This window comes from Chinchilla lanigera, unplaced genomic scaffold, assembly GCF_000276665.1.
Source record: "Chinchilla lanigera isolate Chin_1 unplaced genomic scaffold, ChiLan1.0 scaffold00011, whole genome shotgun sequence".
Taxonomy (NCBI): Eukaryota; Metazoa; Chordata; class Mammalia; order Rodentia; family Chinchillidae; genus Chinchilla; species Chinchilla lanigera.
The window spans coordinates 26,119,033-26,145,524 of record NW_004955412.1 but is presented as its reverse complement, the minus strand read 5'-3'; the positions used below and the strand labels follow the sequence as shown (position 1 = coordinate 26,145,524).

General features: G+C 51.6%; 1 protein-coding gene across 3 annotated transcripts; it reads right to left on the bottom strand.

Annotated features, from left to right (window-relative positions):
- Window positions 1-1,796: 1,796 nt before the first annotated feature.
- Slc37a2 (solute carrier family 37 (glucose-6-phosphate transporter), member 2) lies at window positions 1,797-26,404 on the bottom strand. Of its 3 annotated transcripts, none has more exons than XM_013511237.1 (19): window positions 26,271-26,404; window positions 13,102-13,183; window positions 12,596-12,689; window positions 12,387-12,465; window positions 10,947-11,082; window positions 10,437-10,513; window positions 9,525-9,691; window positions 8,919-8,956; window positions 8,554-8,709; window positions 8,158-8,248; window positions 6,696-6,758; window positions 6,298-6,383; window positions 5,766-5,814; window positions 5,521-5,594; window positions 5,236-5,314; window positions 5,008-5,105; window positions 4,692-4,756; window positions 4,448-4,501; window positions 1,797-2,828 (listed from the first exon to the last, which is right to left on the bottom strand). In XM_013511237.1, the coding sequence occupies exons 1-18, from the start codon at window positions 26,327-26,329 to the stop codon at window positions 4,471-4,473; spliced, it is 1,524 nt and encodes a 507-aa protein (XP_013366691.1). In that variant the 5' UTR covers window positions 26,330-26,404; the 3' UTR covers window positions 1,797-2,828; window positions 4,448-4,470. The 3 variants fall into 3 exon arrangements, with proteins under 3 accessions (XP_013366691.1, XP_013366692.1, XP_005378512.1); XM_013511238.1 differs by lacking the exon at window positions 26,271-26,404 and adding an exon at window positions 13,272-13,568; XM_005378455.2 differs by lacking the exon at window positions 4,448-4,501.
- Window positions 26,405-26,492: the final 88 nt, after the last annotated feature.

Below are 26,492 nucleotides of genomic sequence, written 5' to 3'. Positions count from 1 at the left end.
GCTCTGTGATTTACAAAGAACCTTATGGTTCTACTGGGTCCACGCATCTCGAGAGCCTTAATCATGTCTGCCAAGGCTCATCTGCCATGCGGAGTTATGTATCTACTGGGGGTGGGACTTAGGATGTGGGTAGGGCGGGGGCACGTCCTGCCTGCCACAGGGTGCACACGCTCTCTAGCCCCACCACCAGCTTCCTGCGCCCACAGCTTTGAGTGCACCGCCTGTGACTTTACCCACTTGTCAGCTTCCTCCGGCAACTCTCCCGGCCGCACCCAGGCCCCAGGCCCGCCCGAGTTCCTGCCTCCCCATCTCAGTCTTCGTGGTGGCTTCCCGTGCTCAGCTTTATCAAGAGCTTCTTTCCATTTTTCCTGTTGCCCCTTGCCTCCTCCTCCACCCTCCTCTAGCCCAACCTCCCAGTGGATCTGCAAAGGAGGAACGCAAAGAGTTATTGCTTTTTAATTACAAGTGCTATTGTAGCATCTATAAGGAAGAACATTTTAAGCTTAATTGAGACCAAATGTGAAGTTAAATTAAATGAATAACTAATTAACGTAATGCTCTTGCATTAGCCCCGTGTGAGTGCGGAGGCGCAGAGAGGAGGCAGGTACCAGGCCCCTGGTGAACGCTCGGTGCCCAGCTGAGGGGGCAGGGAGCCCCGAGCCGCGAGGCGAGTGCGAAGGGCAGTGCTCAGGGCTTCCCCGACCTCTGGCATCTCCAACTCCCACCCGCAGCCGAAGCCCTCACTTCTGAGGCCGGGCTCCTGAGCTCCCCCAAGCCTTTTTCATCTCTCTAGTGCCAGCTTCTCAGCTGGTAGGAGCCATGTGTCTCGTTCATTTCCCAGGGCATGGCGAGCTTTCGTGCTAACAGTCTCCGTTCGCTTCGTTCACTTCCCGCACTGCCTTACCAGGTCAGTCATCTGAGCGCCAAGCACCCACAGTGATTCCTCCGGTTCCCTGGGATCACCCCTCCCGGCTGGAGTCACACCTCCCTTTTCTCTCCTGTGGTTTATAAACATGTTCATATTCCTCGTCTCATCCCCCTACGGCGACTAGTTCCTCCAGGCAGGCCGTGAGTTTAACACTTAGCACGCCCCACAGCAATTCTGTGAGGTATGGAATGTCATTCCATTTTCTGGATGAGGAAACAGGTGTAAAGGTAGTAAGTGCTGAAGCTGAGGAAGAGAAGGCTTCAAAAAAAAAAGTCATCCTTCCCACCTGACCTTCGCGGAACAAAGTTGGCAAAAGGGAACTTCTCCCGTCTCCCTTCCCAAAGCTGGACAGCAAGCGGCCATGCTGGGTTTTACCACGGGGTTGTGTCGCCATCTAGTGGCAAACAGAAGTAACACAGCTAACCCTTAAGCGGGTCGGTCCTAAGTGATGATGTCATAGCTCTTCCGGGTCTTGAGAAAGCCGAGCATGATGGCACGCATCACAGCTCCTGCACCTTTGGGCTCTGAGGACTTAGAGGTCGCTGGACGGCTCCTACTTTCAGAGCAGAAGTGAGCATCACGCACATGAGGCTTGCCAAGTTGTCACCGCACGCGGCACACAGCCCGCTTCACTGCTGAGGCGGGGTCCTCCGCTAACGCACCTGCCAGGCAGCAGCCTAATGAACGCCATGACTGTATCTAGCGTGGACTCTCGACCCCCTGTGTGCTCGAGTATAGTGTCATGAGCACGTGTCATGCCCATCGTCACCAGCCCCAGCGCACCGGCCTTGTGGCCCCAGGACACTGCCTCCGCAACCCGTGCGAACCCCACCTGCCGCCGCTGCGCCCTACCAAGGATGAGCAGAAGTCCGGCTGGCACAAGAGCTCTGTATTGGTGCTGACGGGCAGCTGAAGAGGCCAGGCGGAAACGCGGGGAGTCCGCCTGGTGCGTCACAGCCCAGGACCGGGGGCAGAGAGAGTGCGAGCATGGGGACCCTGGTGCGCTGCACATTCGCAGCTACTCAACGGACTGGGCAGCGTCCCCGTTTCGTGCCAGTCTTGTCACCCTGGCACCTGTGCTCAGGGCGTAAGTCCTTTTCCTCTGTCCACTGTCCACTTCATTCCTGCAGTAGCGCTGACACTCGGTAACCACCGGCATCTCATGCACAAGATGCTGAACACACATGCAGGTATTTTCAGTCCTGCTCACCCCTGCAGTGCCCAAGCACTGACCGTGACGTCACCAGCCACTGCGACATCGGCAGGGCGAAGCACCAGGGTGAGGCAAGGGAGGCTCCCTCGAGCGGTGGGCACCCGCAGGAGCCGGCGAGCCGCCCACATCCGGTGCCTGCCCGAGGCCCCACCCTAGTCTTCGTCCTGGAGGAACAGTCACATTGCTTTAATCAAAGCCACAGAGGGAGTTACAAACAGCACAAAGGACAAGAAGAGGGTCAGATTCGGGGAGATGCACAGGGAAGACTGGCTCATGACAAAGGGAAAAAGAGAGGTCGGGTACTTTTGAAGCAGGGTACCAGGCTGATTACAGAGGTTAAAATCTAACGCGGGAAGGACAGACGCACCTCTGACCCTGGAGAGCCTCTGCCTGTGTCTCAGAATCTGAACAATCAAGTCTGAGCCTGAGCGCCGAGCCCATCCCTCTGCCTGCAGGCCCGGCTCAGGCCCTTGAGTCTTCCGTTTCCTCCCGCGGGGCGTCCCCTTCCCGTGGCGGGTCTCCGGCTCCCTCCGCAGCCCTATGGGCTGGGCTGGCTGAGGTTAGATCGGGAGTCTTGGCTTCAGCCCTCCTTTGAAGTTTCTGTTGTCTTCCCACGGGGAGCGGGTGGGGACCCAGTGGGGATCCTCCGCGATTCACTTTCCACTGAGGCCTCATATTTCTTTATAGCTGCATGAAGGAGAGAGAGAAGGTGGGAAAGAAAGTGAGATGCAACTTAATAAGCTCTGCTATTCATCTCTGCCTCCTTAATTAGGGCTCGCTCTTACCTCTTGGGCAGGGACCAATAAACCAGAAAATACAAAAATCTTTGAAATGTGTATGCTACTTATGACAGCTTCCCGAAGCCATCTCACTTCAGCCTCAGGTCAACTCTGCCACGTACCAGGGGGTGAGCGCCCACGCTGCACATAAGGATGCAGAGGACCTGGGTGTGTGCCGGCCCACGGGCTGAGATGAGGAAGCTGAGAAGCCAGGATTGTCTATGAACTCCGGGCTCCCCCACCCAGTGCTCTCTGCTCCAGCAAATCCCTGCACACTCCCACAGGCCTTCCACCGAGAACCAGCTTGGGGCTGCAGCCGCGCTGGAAAAGCAAACCCCACAGACCTGAGCTTGGCATTTTGGGCGTAAGAATCAGGACTAGCCCCTCACCTCTAAGGGAGAGCACCTGTCTCCGGGTGGCTGACAGCAGAGCTACAGTATTTAAGGCTTTGCTCCATTCCGGGTGGAGAGCAACGCTCATGAAATACTCCTTCTTTTCCCTTTCTGTGTCTTTTTTTCCCCTCCCCAAATCCCTCAAATGGAAGGAAATAAACTAAACTGTCCAATCATGGGCTGGAGGTGCTGCGTAATAGTGGAGGGCTCGCCTAGTACTCGCAAGGGCCTGAACCCCATCCTTAGCACCTTTAAACAAACAAACAAAAACAGAAACAAAAAGGCTGTCCACTTCCCTGGTCCCCTCCTCTAGGACAGGGCAAGGCGGAACAGACACTATGCACGTTTCCTGCTTATAGTGTTGAATCAATTTTTCTCCCCACATGATTCCTAATGCGGAGTGCTTCCCTGGGTACCACTTAGTTGCCGTGACCCCAGCGCAGTGATGGCGAACCCTTTAGAGCTTTCAGTGACCCCAACAGCCTGCTGTGGCACGCATGACATAGGTTCGCCACCACTGTCCTGGGGGTTCTTCTCAGTTACCATCCCGTCCAGGTCCCAGCTCCAGCCAGCTCCTCATTAGTAAAAGGCTCCTGCTCAGAGGAGCCAGAAAGGCCATAGAGAGAGTCACCCAACCACCAGCACCAGTGAGCAGCTCAACCTGTCGCCAACCCCTGCTGCAGCCATTCCTTCCCTACACCCGCCACCAAGGGACACCAGGCAGACGGCTCACCAGGCCAGGCACGGACACTTGCTTCAAATTTTGTGTTAGAGGCTCTGAGCAGTAGTTACTTTTCTCTGCACACCCCGGGCAGAGGGACCACATAAACTCGGTTTCTGAGCTTCAGGGGGCACTTGCAGCTCAGCCTGAGTTCAGTAGGAAAATGCTTCTGCCTTTGGCCCCTCTGTCCTAAGGATAAGTCCAAAGCCCTAACGTGTCCCTCAGGGGAGATGCTGCTGCGGCCCTCTGTGGCATCTCAGACCCCTTGAGAAACACTTCCCAAGTACCATGCTCTGCCCAGGTGGAGTCTCTGGACCTGGCTCCCAAGAAAAAAGAGAAAGTTGGAAACAATCATATTGAGGAGAGAGGATTCGAATACAGCCCATGTTCTAACGACTTGAAGAAAATACTCACAAAAGTCATGGGACTTGAAAATATTACCGCGGGTGGGTTAGGGCCAGACTAGAGCTATGGAGACACATGGGACACAGAGGACAGGTTAGCAGGGCTGGGATGGGGTGGGTCCACCCTGCCCAGTGAGAGGGCTGGCTCAAAGTCCTCCAGGCCTGGGCTGGGCTGGCCTCGGAGCAGAGCCCCGGGTGGGTTCCCAAAGGAAGAAAGGTTGGGAGAGATAGGGCTGAAGCTGCAGGTGACTCACCCTCGGACTCTGCTCAGGGACGCCTTCCACGCCAGGACCTCCTTGTACACCAACCGGCAGAGGAGCTGTGGGGAATCCGAGGCGCAGGGCAAGGGAGGGCACCGTGAGCATCAGCACACAGCTCCCAGGACCGGCAGCAAAGACCGGGCTGTACAGTTTCACTGGGTGGGGGATCCACCCTGGGAAGCAGAGTGGTTCTGAGCAAGAGGTAGCTGTTCTCCTTGTCCAGAAAACTTGACGCTCTGGACCTCCAGAGTTCCAGTGTGGTGGGACAGAACCCCCCCAGTACTCATATATGTACCCCAAGAACTCTTACCAGGCAGGCAAGGACGTCAGCGGAGATGAGCATGTAGAAGACGTTGTTCCAGCCTGTGGGGGAAATGAGCCCTGCCAGCAGGGGGCCCAGCGCCGCACCTGTATGGAGCACAACCAGTGAGATGAGGGGCATCCCCACTTCCTTGCCCACCAGAGGGCGGCATCCCAGAGGGTCTGGCCCAGGGAGACCTAGGTTCAGCTGCTGGGCCCCAGAGCTAAAGTCACGGACCTACGGAGCCAGTGCCGTCGATGATCGCTGTGACGGTGGAGAGGGCCTTGGCATTGCCCTTCAGGCTCTTGTGAGTTCCCTGGGGAGAGAGCAGAGTGTGGGGGCCCCAGATGAGCAGCAGCACCCAGCAGGATGAGGGAGAGGTTGACTCAGGCAAGGTAGAAACTGAAGTTGGGAGCAAAGAGGGGCCCGTGGTGTGTTCTGAAGGACTTTGAGGGTCTCAACCCTGCAGGACAGGAAAGAGGAAAGGGTGGGGATTCCGAAGCCCTGAGTAAGCCCACTCACCAGGTCAGCGGAGACAGCCGTGGTGATGAGCGCATACGGGCCGTTGACCAGGGCCCCACAGATAATCAGCATCACTGGGAGAGCAGCGGAGAAGGTGCAGTCAGAGAAGAGGGGCACCCACAGCCCCAGAGCATGACACACCAGGCCTCTGCCCTCCCAGCCCCTCACTCTAATGCCCCGTGCCCACGTCATAGGGTGCCCACAGTGGTGTCTTTCCTATGGGCCTGCAGGACTTGTCTTCTTACCTATGGAGCTGGTAATCCCATTCTGGCCAATGGAATTGTACAGAAACATCTGTGAGAGGAGAGAGACAAAGTTGCACCTCAGCCTCCCCTGGCTGGGCTGAAGCCTGAGTGTAGAACAAGCCTGTCCCGCTCTAGAGCCCCATGCTGCCATGTACCCCTCCTTCTTATACCCAGAATTCTCAGACTCTGAGTGTCCCATGGATGGAAGTTCTAAAACATAGTAATCTGTTGTTTCCCTCTTCCCAAAGTTCATCTCCTACGTCTAACAGCAGGCTCTGTCCCTTCCTGTGGTCAAGAAGGTTAGCAGTGGGCCTTCCTCTTCTCCACCAAGGGCAAAGTCACCGATCCTTTTCCCAAACTCAAGTCCTGGTCTCTTTCAAGGACTCTCCTTTCTCCTCTCTGACATGTGCGTACATGTGCCGTGCACATATACACGAGACAGCGGTGTGCACGGATGCAGAGGAGCGCACACTGTCAGAGGCCGTGCACCTGCTCACAGGCACTTGTGCTTTGCCCTTGAGATCGTACGTACCACTGGGGCAGCCAAGATCAGCATGATGCAGCAAGTGGTGGCCCTGCCATTGATGGAGTCAGAGATGAGCCCCGCCATGATGCCACCTGCAACACACACCCACTCACACACGGCCCCGGACAGGACCACACCACCCCTAGCCTGCAGGCCAGCCCTGGCCTGGGCCTGCCCCCGGGAAGCAGCGGAGCTCCTCCCTCGCCTGTACTCATTCTTGCAGGATACCAAACACAAAGGTCATCTTTCTTAGGGTCACCCCGCTGGGCAGGAGTAGAGGTGAGAAAACACTCAAGATGGCTTTCTTCTCTGGAGCCCCTGGCCTGGTGGCCCCACTCCTTCTTTCTGTACCCCGACAGAGAAGCAAGGAAGGCAGCCTCCCACAGAGCAGGTCAGGGCCTCACCTATGATGCCACCGACATCAAAGAGTGTAGACATGTCCCCAGCCTCCTTGGCACTAAAATTAGCTGTGGAAAACACAAACATAGGATCAGATGCGAGCGCTGGCTCAGGGCAAACATTCCAAGTGCCACAGCCAGAGGGAGCCCTACAGGGCACTCCCCCAGCCCACCACCCCTCAGAGGGGGCAGCTGAGGTGCAGGGTTGGCTAGGGCTGTAGTGAGTCAGCATCGCAGCGGGACTGGCCTGCTCTGGCCCCCAGGCTTCCCCTGCCAGATGACGCTGGCCTCTCAGAACAGCCCCTCTCCTGCAAGCTTGGGACCTGACCCCCGAAAGCCCTGCCCCCGGGAGCCACCTTTCCCCTGAAGCACAACTGCTCTCACCAAGCCTCGGCCTGCCATGCACTCTCTCTGCTCGGCTCCTGACCTCGCAGCAGGCCCCTCGAGGAGGTCCTCCCAGCCGCCTGAGGTCTCTGCTAGTGCACAGAGCCATGTCCTGGCTGAGTGTCCAGAGGCTTGACTTGTAGCCACACCCCCAAGGATGACTCATAGCCTGAAGTCAGCACCAATGCCACCAAAGTCACAGTGTCCATGCAACCGCCCCAGCAGTCTACCACTACCACAGAGAGGGGCCCCTCGTGTAGAGTGGCGGGCACACTACAGCCTGAGATCCAGCTCCGACTAATCCACATGGTATCCTGTTCAGAGTGAGCACTGAGCGGCGGGCAGCACTGTCCCTCCCAGGGTTGGCAGGGAGTGGAGCAGCCCTGGGCAAGAGGTCCTGGGTGAGAGGTGGAGTCCAAGGCTCCTGGAGGGTGGGCAGGTGGAACAGGCTGTTCCCTGCTGGAGCCACCCCACCTTTGGGAAAGCAGAGACCCAGGCCAGGTGGACATGAAATGTCCTTTTCAACCGTAAAAGTTATCTCTCCTCATCTGTACATCCTGGGGCAGAGGCAGGGGCAGAGGAGAGTAGCCCATGAGGTGAGGCAGCTCCCCCAGCACAGCCCAGCAGACCCCAACATAAAGGCATCAGTCCCAGGAGGTCCCCTTGGCAGAAGAGCACCATGGTCACCTCCATGCAGTGGGTGGCTATCCAGGCCTCTTCCTGGATTGGGAGAAGTACTCATGTAGCCCTTTCCTAGTACTCCCAGCCCCCACACCTGAGTGCCAAGCAGCCCCAAGAGGATTTCCCCTACACTCAGGCTGGAGGAGAAGACAGGATTGCGGAACAGAGCTTTGTGCTACTAACGCCCAACTCAGCTCCAGAGGAGAGCCGCAGTCAGGGTCTAGCGGGTGGTACACGGGGCTGAACTTCCCACTTAAACAAACTGAACAAACCTCAGGTTTTAGAAATCCTGCCTGGAATCATATACGGCAACGCCATGGCTTCCCCACACCCCCACAGCAAGTACTGGCCTGGGCCTCCTCAGAGACCCCACCCTCTCAGCTCTTCTTCCCCATGGACTTACCCACATTGGAGATGTAGAGGGGCAGCCAGTAGAGGAAGGTGTAGCTGACCAGCTTGGCAAAGAGCAGACACAAAGAGAACTCGACCACGCCCTGGGGAGTGGAGCGGAAGACACAGTGCAAAGGGGTCCACGATCTTTGGTCCATTGGTGGCCCCAAGGGGCAGCTCAGCGCCACCCCAGGTCTATCCACCACCCCATACAAAGCAACCTCAAATACACACCCAATCCAATAAGAGAAATGTACCTGCTGTGTCCAGACAGGTCTCCCACACTGCCCCCCACCAAGAAGCCAACACTCCTACAAAACCATCAGTCATTCCCAGCACCCTATTTCCTGACATCCAGTGGAAATATCCAGAAATCCCCTCTCTTCCCTCTCTTGCACAAACTTCCTACCGGAATCTTGAGCGCCCCCAGGAAGCTGATGGCGGCAGGCTCAGGCTCGGGGCATGGTTCCTTGGAGCAGCTGGCAGCCTCCACGCTACTCTCCCTGTGAGAGTAGGAACAGTTCCCAGGATCCTCCGGGTTGTCCTGGTTCTCTTCTGGCCCACCCTGAGCAGAAGAGAGAAGCCCTCATTGCGGGCACAGCAATGTGCCACCTCCCCTAGTTGCAGCAACTTGGACCAACCTCTGCTAGGCCCCTCAGGTTGTTAGACCCCAACCCCAGGGCCTAATTCTGGCTCTGAGTTCCCAGTCGTCCCTGGGTCCCGCCCTTCTGATTGGAGGAGGGCAGGGACTGCACTAGGAGGGCTCCCACTCACATGGTGCTGTGGAGGCGTGCAGTCCACATCTTCTGGGTCTGAAAAATATAAATGACCTTGAGGAAGCTTCCCAAGGGGCCAGGCTGTCTCTCACTGTACAGGGGCTCTAAGTGGTAGGGCGGTGGCAGAGAGCAGCCCACCACTTCCTGTGCAGCCTCCCAGAATGAGGGACTGGGCCTTGGGGTTCAGGGGGCCAGGGTTCCAGACCTGGCTTTTCTCACTACTGACTGTGTCGCTACTCCCCTCAGATACAAAGTGGCTCTAACACTTGGCCTCCCCAACTCACAGGGTTGTCAAAAAATGGGGATGACAAGCGCCTTCTGCACAGTATGCAAGCGATCAGGTGCTTCAGTTACATCCGATCCTTCCCACTCCTCCCAGACCCAGCCAATGTTGGCTGAGCCCCCGCTACAGGCCAAGCACTGGACACTGTCTCACGCGGACTTGCAGAAATCCTAGGGCGTAGCTATCCCTGCTTTACAAATGACAAACCTGAAGCTCTGAGTCACACAGCTGGTGCCCCAACCCCATGACCACAGTCTCCTCCACACATCCAGCTGCTCTCTCCCACTCATGGGGTCCTTGGGGAGGGAGGGGTCCACTCACACTCAATGAGGAAGAAGAAGGTGAAGACGCCCATGGCAGCGGTGATAATGCCAGGCACAATAAACGACAGGCCCCACTGAGTGTTCACCCAGATGCCGGCCAACAGGGAGCCCAGGATGTTGCCCACAGAAGTGTGGGAATTCCAGATACCCATGATGAACCCCCGCCTGGAGGACAGGGAAGGAAAGGAAAGGAGAAAAGGGAGAAGTTACTGTCCGGGCCAAGCTCGGGGCACCAGCTGCTTCCAGCCTCCACGACATACTTTGGTAAAGCCCCAAAGACACGGTCCGTGAGGAGGCTTTGGCTGGTGTTGCGCAGGTAGCAGCAGGAGCCAGGGTCCCCATACCCCTTGCCAGTGCCCCAAGCAAACACAGCTGGGACAGCCCCACACGAAAGGGATGGAGCCCCCATTCTGTCTTCTCTTTTGCCCCTTAATTTCACTCCAAAGCCATGGTCTTCAACTGAGGGCAACTCTGACCCCACAAACATCTGGTAATGTCTGGAAATTTTTGCTTACAACCACTGACCTCTCCCGGGAGATGCCCAGGAGGCTGCTAAACACCTACAATGTGTAGGACAGTTCAAACTATCAATAGCACCGAGGGTGTAAAACCTTGCTCAGAAGCAATTTGTTCTGCACAAAATCCAGTTCAAGGAAACAGAAACAGTTGTATAACTATTATGAGAAAAAATAGAACTAAGGCTGCCTGTCCTAGGGGTCAAATCCTCATCAGTGAGAAAGCCAGTCCTGCTCTGTAGCGGGGAAACATTTCCCATCTCAGCTGTGAAAACCAGCAGGATGGAGGCACATTCTCCTCTCTTACCCTGAACGCGCACAGAGCAGAGGGCCATGCATGGCTGCCTCAGTGCCCCCAGCCCTCCCCGGTCCTCCCTACTCCTCCTCACACTCACTTCCCCTTCCCGAACCAGTTGCCCACGCAAGCCACGACAGAGGGCCAGCCTGTGGTCTGGACAAGTCCATTGAAGATCTGCAAGGAAAGAGACGCGGTGAAAACAAGCCTGGGTCACGTGCCTGCTTGACCACCCTTGGCGGAGGAGGTTCAGTGTCCTGGCCCCCACACTCCACACTGCAAACCTTGCCTGTCTCTCTTATGTGAACATCCACCTCCGCCCCCAATGTCACAAGCTGCTTTCTCCTCCAGCTCAAGATTACTTGAGGAGTCCACGCTCCTGCATCGGAAGCGGCCTTAGGACAGTGCTCAAGGGAGAAGTACTGGGCCAATAATGCACCGCTGTCAGGGGTGGGAAGCAGGACCTGTGTGTACGCAGATGGAGCCCTGGACTAGGAACGGAATCCATGACCTCAACTGCTGTACCTGGGGCTGGCTGGGGAGAACTAGCCCCAGTCTATCCCATGCTACAATGGGAACAAAGTCTCGAGCACGTGACTTGGTGTCATACCTGGACGAGCACAAAATACCAGAGCACGTGGATGTCCCAGAAATATCCCAGGCCAAAGAGGGAGGTAAAAAGGCCACTGAGCAACATTCCAGCTGAAAGGTAGTAACGCAGGGGGAGCCGCTCCCCAAAAATCCCACTGGAAAAGAGAGAATTGGATTTATGGTTAACCTCTTCTCTGTCTATTCGGCCGTCTCACTTCATCCCCCACCCCATGCCGCGGAGGCCACTCCAGCCAAGATGCCCACTGATGACCCTTGTGCTGACGTATGTCTAGGCCAGCATGGGCCTCCACTTCTGGGACCCCTGTTTTATTTGAGCCTGTGACGGTGCAGACGGTCACTTCCCTCCCCTTGGCTGACCACTCCTCAGCACTTACTTTTCTCTCAGACCAGGCTCCTGCATGATTTGTAAGGTTTTTACCACCACTCATAACTAACCAGCCCCTCCTGCATAGCTTCAATCCTGATCTGCAGCCAGAGCTTCAGGATCCTATCCAGACGCCTTTTGGACCTTTACTTGGAGATTCCCCAAAGCATTTAAAACCTAGCCCTCCAACACTAAATTCCTCTTCCTCCTACCACCATCCAGGCCCGCCCTGCACTCCTCATCCAGGTGAAGGCCACCACCGTCCACTTGGCCACTCATGCCAGTCCAAGGGAGTTACCTCAGGCTCTGCCTCTCTTTCTGCCCTGCGGTCCATCCTCAAGGCGCACTCATTCTACTTTCCTCTTGTCTTTTCTTTTTCCAGCGCAGGGGATCAAACCCAGAGCTTCCACACACTAGGCAAAGCTGTCTACCACTGAGTTACACTGCCAGCCCCCATTCCACCACTTAAATGGCTCCCCAGTGTGCCCTCTCCTTTCCACCTCTGCTACCACCAAGTGACCCAAACTCTCCAGCTCAGCAGTCTGGGCTGCTGTAGAACTGTTCCCCTTGGTATGATTGGGCTGGCCCTCCCTCAGATCTACCCCAGCACCCCCACACACATGCAGAGTGATCTATCCAAAATGTATGTCTGGGATAAAATTCCTTGGTGGCTGTCCCTTCCCATATGGGACACACAGGCCTCATCTGCAACTCCCCGCGATGAGCTCCGTGCTGCCTCTGCCACTCTGGACATGGTTGGAGATGGGATCTTTCCGGGTTTCTCCACATCCAGGGATGTTCTTAGAGGACCCTGGTCCATACCCAGTAACATGGCTATTTTGGTGAATACTCAGAATTGGCATTCAGGAAAAGGGGCTGCTGATGGCGAGTCCACCGGGTGAAGGAGCAGTCTCGGTCAGTACCCACAGTGAGGAAAGGAGTCTGGTCATGGGCTGACAGCCCTTCCCACCTAGGGGAGCTGTCCACATGCCCTCTTCAGCCCACTGTACCCAGGTCAGTCACTCTGAACTCTGCCTATGGCTGGGCATGAGCTCTGCAGGCCTCTCTCTTTACCTGATAAACATGCCGATAGCATAGGCCACAAGGAAGGCGTTGTCCACAGCCCCCAGTAACTCCTTGTAGTCATCTTTGTCTGAAAGTAGACAAGAGAGACAGAAAGCTGGCTGCTTGGCTGTCCCTGCATGAAGCCCTTTCCTGCCCCAGACAGCCTCATCTTGAGGAAGAGAGGAAGAATGGGGAAGAGCAACATGCCCTGGTCTTACCAAATGGACCCCAGCTGCACCACGTGGTATCATTGGGACTGTGGGTGTCATTGATGGGGTTGATCAGCTCTGAGCAATTCTGATGCAGACGGCTCTGAGAGGCAATAGCAGGCACCGGTCAGGGGTCTTCCCATTGTCTCAGGGCCCACTCAGCCCAGACAGGAACAAGCCACCTCCCACCCCAACCAACCACACCACCCAATGCTCTCTCCTGCAGGCACCTCCCCTGCAGGGATGGGAAGGTGACCCCATTAGACCCATGAGCAGAACCCTTAGACCCCAGGGCTCTGCCTTCTCTTCCCATTCACACCCACTGGCACTGCTGTCTTGGTGAATAAACTCAAAGGGAGCCCCTAGGGAAACACAGGGAAGAGAGCTATGAACAGCGGGCCTGCACTGGGAGGAGGGTGAGGGAACGGGGAGGACGGTGGCCTGAAGCCCAGACCCTTCTGCCGCAGTGTGCACATCTCCTGGGTCCTGCATTCTCCCTCACCACCCAGCCTTACCTTGACAATACTGAGGGGCTTCCGTGACATGTGATAACAGGTGTAAATCAGGAAGGTGATCACCAGCGTGAAGCCCCGGAACCTGCAGGAGAAGACAGACATCCAGATCAGCAGGAAGCCAGGTGCCAGCTGAAAGCAGCTCCAGGGCCTCAGCACAGCTGTCTCTTTACCTTCAGGCTCTTTCCAGACACATGTTCTTCAGGGCAGGGGTCAGGAGAGGCCCAGAACAACACCCAGAGGCCAGGCTGCTGGGGGTGCTGGTCTCCCTGGTCAACCTCTGAGGCTTCTAGTGGAGCCTGCTCAGCTGGGCACTCAAACATAGGGAGGAGCTCCTGCCTCCTCCTTCCCCTCTGTTTCTCTGGGTCTCACCAAGGCCAGGGGGCCCTATGTCTCTGCATGTGAAACTGAGATGATGGCAGGAAGTGGAGTGATTTTCTAAATGTCAGAAATGATGGGGTTTTGGAGGGAACTGAAGGAGGAGAAGGGTCTGTCTTCAAAGGGAGGTCAGTATTCCTCTTAAACTTAGCAGACAGCAGACAGAGCCCAGGCCACAGGTGGAGATGAGTCAGCTGGAACAATTGATGACATAACTCAAGCGCTCTCTCTGCTAGTCCCAGGCTGGTCCCATTCTCTTGGATGGAAACATCATTTTCCCCTCTGTGGCTCACATGTCCATGCGTTGGCCGGGGATGGGAAGGACAGCCCAGGCAGGTCTCACTCAGTTTCCAGGGCCTTCCCCTGTCCTGAGTCTAGGAAAGAGCTGCAGTGCCTGCCTGAGTCAACATCTGCTTCCCCAGCAAGGCATCAGCTGAGCTGAGTCAGCAGCCAGAGGCCAGAAAGTATATGGAAAATAGACTTCAGAATGGGGGCTGGGGGTGCAGCTTAATGGAACACCATGTGCTTAGTATTCCCAAGGCCCTGGATTTGATCTCCAGGACCACCAAAAAACCCAAGAACCAAAACACAAAAGAATAGCTCTCCCCCCAAAAAAGAATAAATCAGGAGGCTGAGGCAGCAGGACCATTGCGAGTTTGAGACCAACCTGGGCTGTAAAGTGTGCTCAAGGCCAGCCTGAACTGCATAGCAAGTCCCTGTCTCAAAAAAAAAAAAAAAAAAAAAGAATAGCTCCCAGCCTGGAAGAAAGAACTGGGCATTGAGAAAAACCTAGCAGCCTTTGCTTATTGAAGATATTATTGGAAAATGGGAGGGCCCAGAGCCCTCTGCCAGTGTCTTGGCTCCATGAGCCCCAGGGCAGACACTACCTGCTCACTCCGCCCTTGCTGGGATTCTGCCTCCAAACCCCAAACTCACTTCCCCCAAACAGCCCATGAAGCAACACAGGATACCACTTGTGAAATAAAGGGTGTTTTTGCCAAGCCTGAAGCTGAGTTGTGCTGCCAGGCCCCTCTCACTTCACGCCTGGTCTTGAGCTTCCAAACTAGGTCTCCGTCTCCATTCTCTCCACTGCCCCAGAATTTACCTTGCAAAGAGAATGAGCTTACACATGCATATCTTCATTGCTTGGTTTTAATTTTTCTATTTCTTTCCATTCCATCTAGAAGGAAATTCGAGGTATGCAGTCTGGATTTCCACAACCAGGTCTCCCTGACTACTCACTCCCACAAGCACCTAGATGGACTTCAGAGGTTTTCTAAGCACCTGAGTTCCACAAGGAAGCTGGGGCCACCCCATGTGCCTGGCGCAGTGACACACATCAGCAAACTCGGGGGCAGCAAAGTTTCCAGATGCCACCAACTGCCATATGGTTTACAACTACTTGAGAGTCTTCTAGAATTCTCTAAGAGAATTCAGAGAATATGCCTGGCTGCCTTTGTATAAAGAGCAATTAATGCAAGAAAACTTCAGCCTATAGATAACACCAACCCTGTGTCCTGTCAAGGATGCTGCCTAGTCCAGGCAAAAACAAGCAGAAAGATTTGAGTCATGGCTCTTACTCATCTGCTGCGTAAGATTTTTCTGTCTCTGGTTTCTTCCTGATTTGCACATGGATGGTAGGTAGCATCAACCCCATCTGTCTCATAACAAAGTGAACACAATCTCACTCTCACCCAGGTTCCTTGGACCCTAGTGGTACCACCTTTAAGACTCCCAAGCTTCAGCTAAGCCTACCTTGCCTGACCTTTCCAGGATGTGTGGCCACTGACCATAGCGACAGATCAGATCCTCTCTGGAGGGACCACTGGGGTTCCTGACAGGCCCAGCAGAGCCTGGTGTGGACTGGGACCTGTAGAGCTTTATCAGGAGCTGGGAAAAACCAAAGAGGGCATAGCAGGGTAGCCCAGCTGCCAGCCACATTTTCCCTGCTACGCTGCTCCACCCCCACACTCCAGAAGGTGCCCACGGAGGAATGCCTCAGCCCCTCAGCCCTGGATTCTCTGCCTTCCTCCTGCCTTTGGTCCCAGATGTTCTTCCATATCTATTCCATGTCCCTTTCACCTGCAGTCCTGTCCCTCTCAACTGTGAGTAGGAGGAGCTGTGCAAAAGGACAAACACCCCCATGTCCATCTCTAATATCCGGCTTCTCTTGGCAGAAAGACAGCTGCTCTCCTGTCCATCCATTTACCTACATGCCCCAGGTGCAGGGCTAGTGATCTAGTGACAGCAAGAGGAGTCACCAGAGGGACCTCTGCCCTCCTGGAGCTCATGGGTCAGTGGGGAGACGGACAGAATTGGTGCAACCCTGCTATATAAAAGGGAAGCCCTGCATGACAAGGAGCACTGAGAAGGGACACCAAGCCAGTGTGATGGGGGCAGGGGCGGGAAAGGAATCCTGGAGGTGAGGTTTCAGTTGCACCTTCAAAAACAAGAAGGCGGTGGCCAGGCCAACCAGGCTGTACAGGAAGATGTGTCAGGGACAGGAAGCAGCGCGTGCAGAAGTTCAGGGGCGTGAAATAACACTACCTGTTTGTGGAGCTCTGCATAGTTCAGGATAGCTGGAAGGTGGGACTGAGCCAAGCACAGAAGGAGGAGTGGCTGGGAGGAGGCAGAGCCCAAGCCAGGTAGGGCTTTGGGTGTCAAATGGAAGAGCTTGGGCTGCCTCTTGAGGGTGACAGGAAGCCACTGGAGGGGCTGAGATTTCCTAGCTCAGGGCGCTCTGGACACCACCAGGCAAAGCCACACAAAGACCCAGGGCTCTACACTGTTGATTTTGGGAGTAAGCCTCGGACAGACTTCCTCACTGCAGGGTAGAGCCCATTCTCTGTGCATTTGGCATCCTGCCAGCTGTTCCCCAGCACATGGCAGCTTCATGCGGTCCCTATGTGGCATATTTCAAGGAGGCGATGTCTATAAGAAAAAAGAGTAAGGACTTAGGAATCAGGCAAAAGCTAGTTTCATTCCTTAAACCTGATCATGATTCTGAAAGCCGATGGTTTATTGACTTGCTCATGAAATTACCAACAGGTTAGTGAGATGATGACTATGACAGGTCCTATAGCATTCCTGATACCCAGTGGACACTTAAAAATGCAGCTACGCTTGTTTCCAATTTGCAGATGATAAAGAAGGGTGGAAGGAGTTGAGAGAGCCCTTGTTGCTCTGTTGTTAGAACCAAGAATGGCACCAAATTCTTCTGGACCATGGGTGATCCAGGCCCTAGATTCACCAAGCCCAGGAACATGTGGAGGCCAGCATGCTCCCCAACCCAGCCTCTCTAAGAGGCACAAAGATCTGAAGCTTCTAGAGCCCAGTCTCTCTGGGGTACCTACAGTGTCACAAAGAAGTGACTCCGGCCTGCTAGGCCTCCCCAGTGCTCCTCCAGGGGCAGACAGGAGGATCAGCAAGGGTCCATATCGGTATCATGACTGAGCTCCTCTGGGGTCTGCCTTGTGTAGACCACAACCTCCACCAGAAAACTCATTCCCCATATCCGCAGGAGAGTCAAGATGGCTGGGGGTCCTCATCTGTGGTATGCGGTGCTAGGTCTGGCCCTGGTTTCCTATGGGACTTCCCATCTGAACTGCAGAGGGATGAAGGAATGAGCTCAATGTCACAACACTGGCTGAACACAGTGCATCTGGGACCGGGTCTCCTCCAACTCCAGTGGTATTTCCATGACACTTTGTCAGGTCTTCTGGGGAAAGGACCCAGGCGCCATCATTAGAATAATGCAAACTGAAATTGCATTGAGATTCTATCTCACCCACGTCAGAATGGTTATCCACAAGAACACCAAGTAAGTAAGTAAATAAATGTTGGTGAAACTATGGGGGACAAGGAACCCTTCTACACTGTTGATGGGAATGTAAATGGGTAGAGCCATTATGAAAATCAGTATGGAGGTGGCTCAAAAAACTAGAAACAGACCTACAATTTGACCCAGCTTTACCATCCCTTAGTACACAACAGGTGAGTAAAATTACAGTGAATGTTTAAATAAATTTCTTACAGTAAAATCTCTTACACATGTTCCTGGGCTTGGTGAACCTAGGGCCTGGATCACCCATGGTCCAGAAGAATTTGGTGCCATTCTTGGTTCTAACAACAATTTCTTACAATAAAAGACAGTAAAATTACAGTGAATGTTTAAATAAATTTCTTACTGTACACTGACCCCCTAATACTTCCCCTCATCCACGATATACTTATCCCGTCATCCTTGCCACCTGCTAAAGCAGTTCTAGAACTCCTCTTCTGTGATTGTCTTTATGAGGTCTGATAAAAAATATGGTGAATGCTGCTCCTAATTGTCATTCACAGGGAAGGCAAGCTTCTCAAAACATTATTTACATCATTATCCACCTCTGTGCGACTGCTAGCTCTTCCCTAAAGTCAAAATGACCATGAAAAGTGAATGTTCTGAGTCAGTTCAGGACATCAAGGCAGCAATGACAGTATAATTAAGACATTCACAGAAGAGAGTTTCTAGAAGAGCTTCAGAAAGAGCCCAAATCAGTGGAATATGTGTGTTTGAAGCAAGATAGACTGCTCTGAGGATGATTAATAGCAATGTATCTTTCATTGCAGAAAACTTTAAAAAAAAAATTTAACCATTCACTATATTTTTTGATCATAGCATGTAGGAATCATAAAGTCAGCATACCATAGGGTTATCTGCATATCCATATTTACTGGTACAATACATATTTACTGATAGCCAAGATATTGGAACCTGCCTAGGTGCAGATCAACAGCTGCATGGACAAAGGAAACCTGCTGTACGAACACAATGGAGTATTATTTTAAAAGAATGAAATTATATCACTTGCAGAAAAATAGATGGAAGCAGAGATCCTCATGTTAAGTGAAATAAGCCAGATTCAAAAAGACAAGGATAGTGTGTTTTCCATGGCATGTAGAATCTAAGAAAGATGACATGAAGGTAGAGGGAAACTATTATTAGACAAGAGGAAAGGAATAAGGGGAATGAGGACATTAAAGCAAGGTAATGGGAAGTTAAATACAATTAAAATACACACACGTGTGGAAATACCACATTGCAGCTGGGTGTGTCAGCCCAAGTCTGTAATACAGCACTGTGGGAAGCTGAGGCAGGAAGACTGGAAGTCTGAGCCCAACCTGAGTAGCTTAGTGACCTAGCAAGACACTGCCTCAAAATTTAAAAAGGGCTGAGAATGTAGCTCCATGAGAAGGCATTGGACTGAATTCCCAGTATGCAGAAGAAAAAGAACCCAACACTGAAATACAGTATTTTGTAAAATTAATAAACACTGATTTTAAAAAAAAGTAAAAAACAAAACAGCAAACCAAAGGGGCTTGGTGACATAGGTCAGCTTAAGGGTTGGGCTAGGCTGAGGCTGAGGCTGAGGATGAGGCTGCTGATCTCACATCGCTCAGAAGCCAGAGGCAGCACAAACCCGCAGGTTTCACTTCTCTTCCACGAGCCCCTCCCTAGACAACCAAAGAGGCCCTACAAAATGTGGGTACAAAAGGCACACAGTTATAAGAGGAGGGATGAGTCCCAGGGCAGTGCCAGGTTGAACAAGGAAGCGAAGGGCCAAGGGATGCAAAGGGCAAGGCCCCCAACTATTTGAGCTGGGGCCACTGCCCCATGACCTTCCTTGCTAGAAAGAAGTGTCACTTCTTAGCGTCCCCCTCCCACACCAGATCCTGGTTACTGAATAACCAAATCTGATACAGGGACTAGCTGTCTCTTAACTATTAGCTGACAGCCCCTTATTTTTTCAAAGGAACATGATAAAAATTTTATCGACCTTAGTAAGACTTTGCACTAAAGGTGAGTCTGCATTAGGAACAGGGAACAGTGCGTGCTAAAGTAGCAATGGATAAAAACAAACAAGCCAATCAACCCCCCGAAGGACCTATCACTACCAACACTGTGACAGCGAAAAGACAAGAACCAGCACAGGCTTGGGGCATAGCTTAGCGGTGGCACTTGCCTGGCATGTATGAGACCCTGGGTTCCATCTCTAGCACCACAAACCCCATCACCACCACCAAAACAAAGCCAGCACAACAGGGGGTCTCTGACTTTGGGAGGAAATGAAAACAGCTCCCTCTCCTTGGCTGAGATCAGGTCACCCCAGTTCCCTTCATTCCCCTTTCTTGCTTGGCAAGTACTTTGCTGACAGTCCCAACCACCATGCAAAGCCATTGGGGACTTAAACCCCTTCAGTGAGTGATCCTGCTGTCCTCTGCCCAGCCAGGGGGTATTAATAGGCCTATGGGGCTGCCCAGGAGGCTACACAACAGGCTGAGTGGCTGTGATTACAGGAAACTTGGTGCTTTCTCTGAGGAAATGAACTTGGTGCGATGTTCTTGGGTGTGCCTGTCCTGGGGTCAGCAGATGTGAGGTGATAGAGGGCTGGGTACAGTAAGAGCCAGGGCCACCACCCTCACACCCAAGGCCTCTACTGACACTGGGAAAAGCCACCCAGGAACAGATACCACAGGGGCAGAGTCCTGAGCCAGGCCTTTGGCATGCAAGACAGGACAAGGACAGGTCAGATCGGCAGACACAAAGCTCTTTTGGGACAGGAAGCCACGCCAAGGAATCCCATGCTTTTTGTTCCCTTCCTCTAGCTGGGACTTGGATGAAACAGACTTGGGTGGACTTCGCCCCAAAGCCACCTTCTCTGGCTTCTTTCCAGAGAAGGAGCCATTGGTGAGTAGCCACAGGAAGCCGAACTTTCTAGAAGAAATCAGTGACTACGAAAATGATGTTTTTCAGGAAAGAAGAAAACATAATCATCTTGCTTTGAGAAGAAAGCCAAGCAGGGGAGCCCTATGCACTCAGACAGAAGAGTCACGACTTTACACTGGAGTGTGAGGTCCACTCAGGTGAGAGTATAAGTTTGTGGGGTTTAGAAGAGGAGGCCAGCAGGTGTGATTTCACTCTCCTCTGAAGACAGGCTGTTTGGACAGCACAGAGGCAGCATGGTGCTGATGGCTGAGCTGTGGTCCTATCCAGAGACAAGATCATGGCCTTGCCTTCAAGATGCTCTGCAGGCCCAGCCCACATCTCACTCTCACCTGTTCCTCCTATGCATGAAAGACCCTGGGCACAAGGCTGGAACTAGAGGCCAAAAGGAGAGCCGTGATAGTGCCCCCTGCCCCGTACACATGCCAGCCTTGTGGGAGCCAGGGGGTCCTGGGCTTCAGAGGAGGTTCTGCCCCTGGTGTCTGCCATTTGTTCTGTTTATTTGGGGGTTGTCCAGCTCCGTCCTTAGTGCTCGGTTGGTACAACTGACTGAAGAAATGATGGCCTGGCCAACCACATAGAATATTCCAGATCCCTGGTAGTCTTGTGAGCCAGTCCACACAGCCTGAGTGACAGCCCCACCTAAGCCATGAGCTGCACACTAGTCTGCCCTGTACGGAGGGAAAGAGGAAACAGCGGGGTGGAAGAGGAAGAGCAGAAAGTAGCTGCAGAGACGACACGGTCACGAGGGGTGGGGGAAGGAACTCGCACGGTCACATGCTCAGCCCGGGTGGGCAGGCAATATCTCAGAGCCAGCAGCCTTCCCGGTACCCCACTCCTTCTCACTGCAGCTCTTCCATCCTGGCTCCTCTCCGGTAGCTCTTCCTGCTGCCTTACTAAGGGCCACTTCACAGGAATCAGGAAAATATGACAAGAGAAAGTGATGTAGGAGTGATATAGGCTTGGGGCCAGAGCACAGTAGGGAAAAGGACATTAGATGTAAACCAAGAGACTCAATTTTCTCTTCTGGTCCTGCTACTTACTATGACCTTGGGCTTCTTATCCTCTTTAAATCTTAGTTCTGTCTTTTTTAACTGTGGCACAATGTTATTGTAAGGATTCAGCAAGATATAATAGATACAAAGCATCTGGCAGCTGTCTCTCTGGGTATGTATTTACAGATCTTTCTCCTGTCTAATTCCACAGGGCATTCATCTGAGCTGCAGCCACCAACCCAGCCTTGGCCTTGTGCAGTCCTCTTGGAAAGACTAGGGTGTGGGGAAAACAGACAACGTGGGAGTTCATGCTCCTGCTCCTCCTGCCTGTCCCATCCACCTCCCCCTCCACACCCGTTCCTGCTTGTCCAGCTCCTGTGTCACCCGGCTCCTCCCCCCACAAGCTTCCCACCTCCACGTCCTGAGCTGTTCCTCCTCACAGAGCCCCGGGAAATAGGCCCAGCCCCATAAGTAGCAGCCACAGTCATTTCTCTGGAAAGGTGCCCATGTTGCCAGCTGTCCCCAGACATGCCCACGCAGACACTGGCACAGAAGGCAGGGAACCAGCCCGGCCCAGAGCTAGGAAACTTCTGGGCATCTGGTGGCTCAGAAATGTCATGAACAAGCTGTTCACACCTGTCTTGATGGAGGGTCTGACAGAAGGAGGAACAGCTGATGGTTGGAAACTCCTTAGCCTTGGATTGCACTGGAGCTGCCTCAACAAACCTGGGGCCACCTGCCTCCCAGCCTCATCTCTAGGAACGTTTCCTGGCATGCTAAGCTCCCACTGGCTACAAACACGTTTCCAGTGAGGAGACAAAGACTGCCACATCCACTAAATCATAGGCTAGCTTCCCCTCCCACACAGTGGGAATGAGCTCTTCTGCCACAGAAATTCACCAGCAACCAGCAAATACCATTTATGGCATTGTGCTTTACGTAGTATTTTATATAGTTTCTCATTTAATTTCACCCAAGCCCTGTACTATAGGTACATGGTTATATCGCTTTTATAGTTAAGGAAATGGAGCTGTAAGTGCTAGAGGTTAAGTGATTTGTCTAAGGCCAAATGGCCATGTGAGCTTTTTCCATGCCACACTTAAGAACAGTGGGAAAACCATGGACCTAGACGTAAAACTAACCTGGGTTCAAACCCCAGTTCAGCCATCTACCAACTGCGTGATGCTGCTAACACTGTGTGACTTCTCTGCACCTCATTTTACCCCTGTGTTCCATGGAGAAACTAACACCTTGCAGTCCTATAAAAATCACAAATTAATGATGTCTGGCACAAAATAGTAGGAAAAGTAAATAGAATAACAGCCAAGAATTAATGCTTCCTCACTGTTCAATATAAGCCTGGTACCAATCGAAATATTTTACATGTAATACTTCACAAAATCTCAAAATAATCTTATGAAGTATATTGCTATTACCCCTGTTTTCACACATAAAGAGTCTAGAGCCCAGGTCAAATCCACCCCCCAGATTGTTACTCTGTTTTCCTTAAGCAGTAAATTTGACAGACTGCATTTCTAATTTTATTTCAGCCTAGAAGTCTTTTTCTTGTTCATTTCTACCCCAGCGTATATTTTGTTTGGTGCAAAAAAAAAAAAATGAACTGGCTTAATATCCACCCATAACGATATGATCAGTAATAATGATAGTAAGAGACATCATTTATAGCATGCTTCCTGTATTTCAAGCAATTCACACTGATAATTGCTAACACTTTATGTGTTAGACATGCTTAAAGAGGCGGCTTTCTTCAAAATCAACTCAACTGACCTCTAAAAGATATGGTGCATATGAAACCTCATCCTTCAGCACTCAATGTGCACAGTAGCGCTTTCTAAAGCTGCTGACTTGGAGCTGGAGATGTAGCTCAGAAGTACAGCACTTGCCTAGCATGCAAGAGTCTCTGAGTTTGATCCTCAGGGTCATACAAGCAAAAGTAATAATAAAAAAAATTTAAAAATATAACTGCTGATTTATGGGTACACCCCCCTTTGAACCCTACTCTTAGTTCCAAGAAGGTAGGACCATGCCTTCATTGTCCCTGCAGGCCTCAGAGCTCAGCACAATGATGTACCTGCAGCAGAACTACATTTTGTAGTCTAGCAGATCCAAACCCATGCTCATGGAATGAAGGAAGGAGGATAACATTAATTGAGTGCTCTACACAGTCAGGAGAGGTGAAGCATGCTTATATAAGCTACTGTATTCATCCTCAAAACCCTTGCTTTTTACTGATGAGAAAAATGAGGCTCTGCAAAATTAACTACTCAAAGCACTCACTGGTGAAAATATTCCAAGCCAGGTCTGTCTTAAATCTCAGAGATGTTGAATTCATACTTTAAGATGTTCAAGCAGCATGTGTGGCTGTAGAAAGCTGTGCTATGTGTACAGTATTCCTGTACACAGTATTTTGCTAAAATGCTCATGTGAGACAGATTGTTTGTAATGATTCACTCTCCACACTCTCAATTTTATCTGAAATGTAAGTTATTTTGGTTATGTGATATAATTAATACTCATGAATAAGACTTTACTAGGATAATAGCAGCAGAGGTACAAATTTGTATAAATAGTAATGCGATGTGTTTTTGTTAAGGGGGAAAAAAGAGTAGCTTTACTCTAAAGTGAAATGACTGCTCACAACAACAGGGAGGGCGGTGAAGGACAAACTCCGAATGGATAAATTTGTAGAGGATTGTGTGGAACGGGAATGTGATTTGCCTTAAGCTGTGGTAGGTGCAAGTAATGAGTCTGAGAAGAAGCAACTGTTAAAATTTTGCTAAAGCTGACTCAATTTTGATGAGTTTGTTCATATTATTTGCAGAAAGAGGGCTCCTGGAAAATTGCAAAGATTTATTCTTTCGCCTTTAAAAAAGAAAAAGAAGTGCTAAATATACTGAGGTTTATTTGCTATGGTGTTGCTCAATCACATGGGAATAAGTGTCAGACCAAAGGAAATGCTCAGCTTTCTTTAGGTTAAACTTAGATAAAATGGCACTATTTCAGAAATTTCAGAATATGCTGTATGAAAGGTTCTGCAGATATCTCCACACCTGCTTTGTCTAGTGTTTCTATTTATCAGTATCTTAGTGGTACTTTGATGACGACTACAGCGTCCTGGTCACGAATTCAGCTATGATTTAAAATGTTACCTAGGCCACAAACTTACTTCTTTAATTTGGATCTAGTATCTTCCAAGCTCTTGGTTTTTACCTGCAAATGCATATCACAATTTCCTATAGAGTTTTATTAAAATACAGATGTTTAGGGACTTACTCCAAACCTACTGAATCTCATTAGTTGATACTCTTAGTATATGAGGTAAATTATCTTTTAGGATTTATATATATATCTTGACATTTTTTCCTCTGTAAAAATTATGGTCATTTATTTTCATCGGCTGATGTAATGTTCCTTATCTTCTTTGAAGTTAGCCCTATCACATTTTTAGGCAATATCTAGATTTTTTGCTGGTGTTTGCCTTGGCTTCTTGTTTTGCATACTATAGGAGCAAAAAATTTCCTTGTCAGTTGCATTACTTTTGTCATGAATTCTCATCAGATCATTCGCTTCTGAAAATCATCAACAATATGTTAACCAGCAATTTTTAAGCTTCTGTCATCTACAGATAGTTTTTGTTTTGCTCTGATGTTTCTTTTTTTTTTTTTTTTTGTTTTTCTCCGGTACCGGGAACCGAACTCACGACCTTGCGCGTGCCAGGCAGACGCTTTTGCCGCTGAGCTAAACCCCCAGCCCCGCTCTGATGTTTCTTAACAGCTCTGTGATAAGCCACAGGTCAAAACTTTTATCATTAACAACTGGTCCCATAAAAGCACCATACCAAGCATTTACTCTTGGCTACAGGCTTCTGGTGGCACCACTAGGACAACTTTAAGAATATACTTTAGGACTTCTGGGGCTCTTGGGCAAAGCAATGGGTGGATATGCGAGACTGAAAACCCTAGATGCAGTGGAACGGAATTAACTGCATAGGACTGAATGAATGGATGGAGAAGAAAAGTGACTGTCCTTTAAGTTTGAACTCCTGGTACAGTGTTCTGTTTTGTGGGTGTAAGGAAGACCTTTCCCTCTCTTCTCAGGAGATCTTCAGCCCATAACAATTTAGCAGAAACAATTCAAAACTTTTATTTAAAAAACCCTTATTAAATCTTCTTGCTCTGCATACCAATATGGCTATTTGCAAAGGTTCAATTAAAAACCTGTCCTCTTTTTGTTTTTTCCCCTAATCAGGGAATAATTAGAAAAAGTGGTTATGAAACAAGGCCTTGCCTGGAATGTTGTGTTTCACAAGGATGTCCATTTATTTGGATATAACCAGCTCCTCTTAGAGTACTAAGGTGCACAGTATGGAGCCACTATGGATAAAACACTCCCAAGAAAAGTGGCTTGTTGGGTTCCCAGACTGACAGGCAAAAAGTAACTCATTTTTGGCTAGGCCAACGACCCCAGGACATTTTGGGATCCTTGAGAACAGAGGAATTTGCCCAAATTTATAGATACAGCACGTAAAACCTGGTGAAGACAGTTTCTTGGCGTGGCTTCCTAATCTCAGGACAATAGTAATAAAAGGCTTTTAAAAACCCAACCTAGGATTTCTTATGAAAACTTCTGGCAAAGCAAAGTTAACGTGACCTGTTTGGTAAAGGACGGCTCCTGTACCTAGGTAAGTGATGTGATTACATCTTAAGAGACCCCTGGCCTTATTCTCTCGTCACCCAGCAGGTCCATATCTCCAGGTGCCCAGGGATATGAAAGTGAGGAGCTCTGTGCGTCCTAGTGTTTGGAGACAAGGATGGCAAAGGGGAAAGGGTGCGACTCCCAGACCGGCTGTTCCCCATCGGTGTCTGAGAAGTCTCGGAGAACGCCGAGTTAGGCAGGGTCGGGTGTTAGCAACCTTCGAGGCCGATGCCACCCAAGGTGCCTGGGGCCGATCCTGGAGGATCACGCCTGCAGCCTGGGCCCCGGCCGCCCGGCCTCCCTCCAGCCCTGCTCACCAGCTGTCCCTGGAGAAGTTGCGCAGGAACCAGACACCTGGAGCGAGGGACGATCGCATCTTGCCGGGTCGGTTCCGGAGACGGCTGGGCAGAGCGCGTAGCCGTGCGGGGGTTTAAATGCCCCGCCGCCCGCCCGCCCGCCCCGCCGAGGCCGGACCCGCCCCGCCAGGCACCTGCCCGTCCTCGTGTCGGATCCGGTCGGATCGGGCGGGCTGCGGGCAC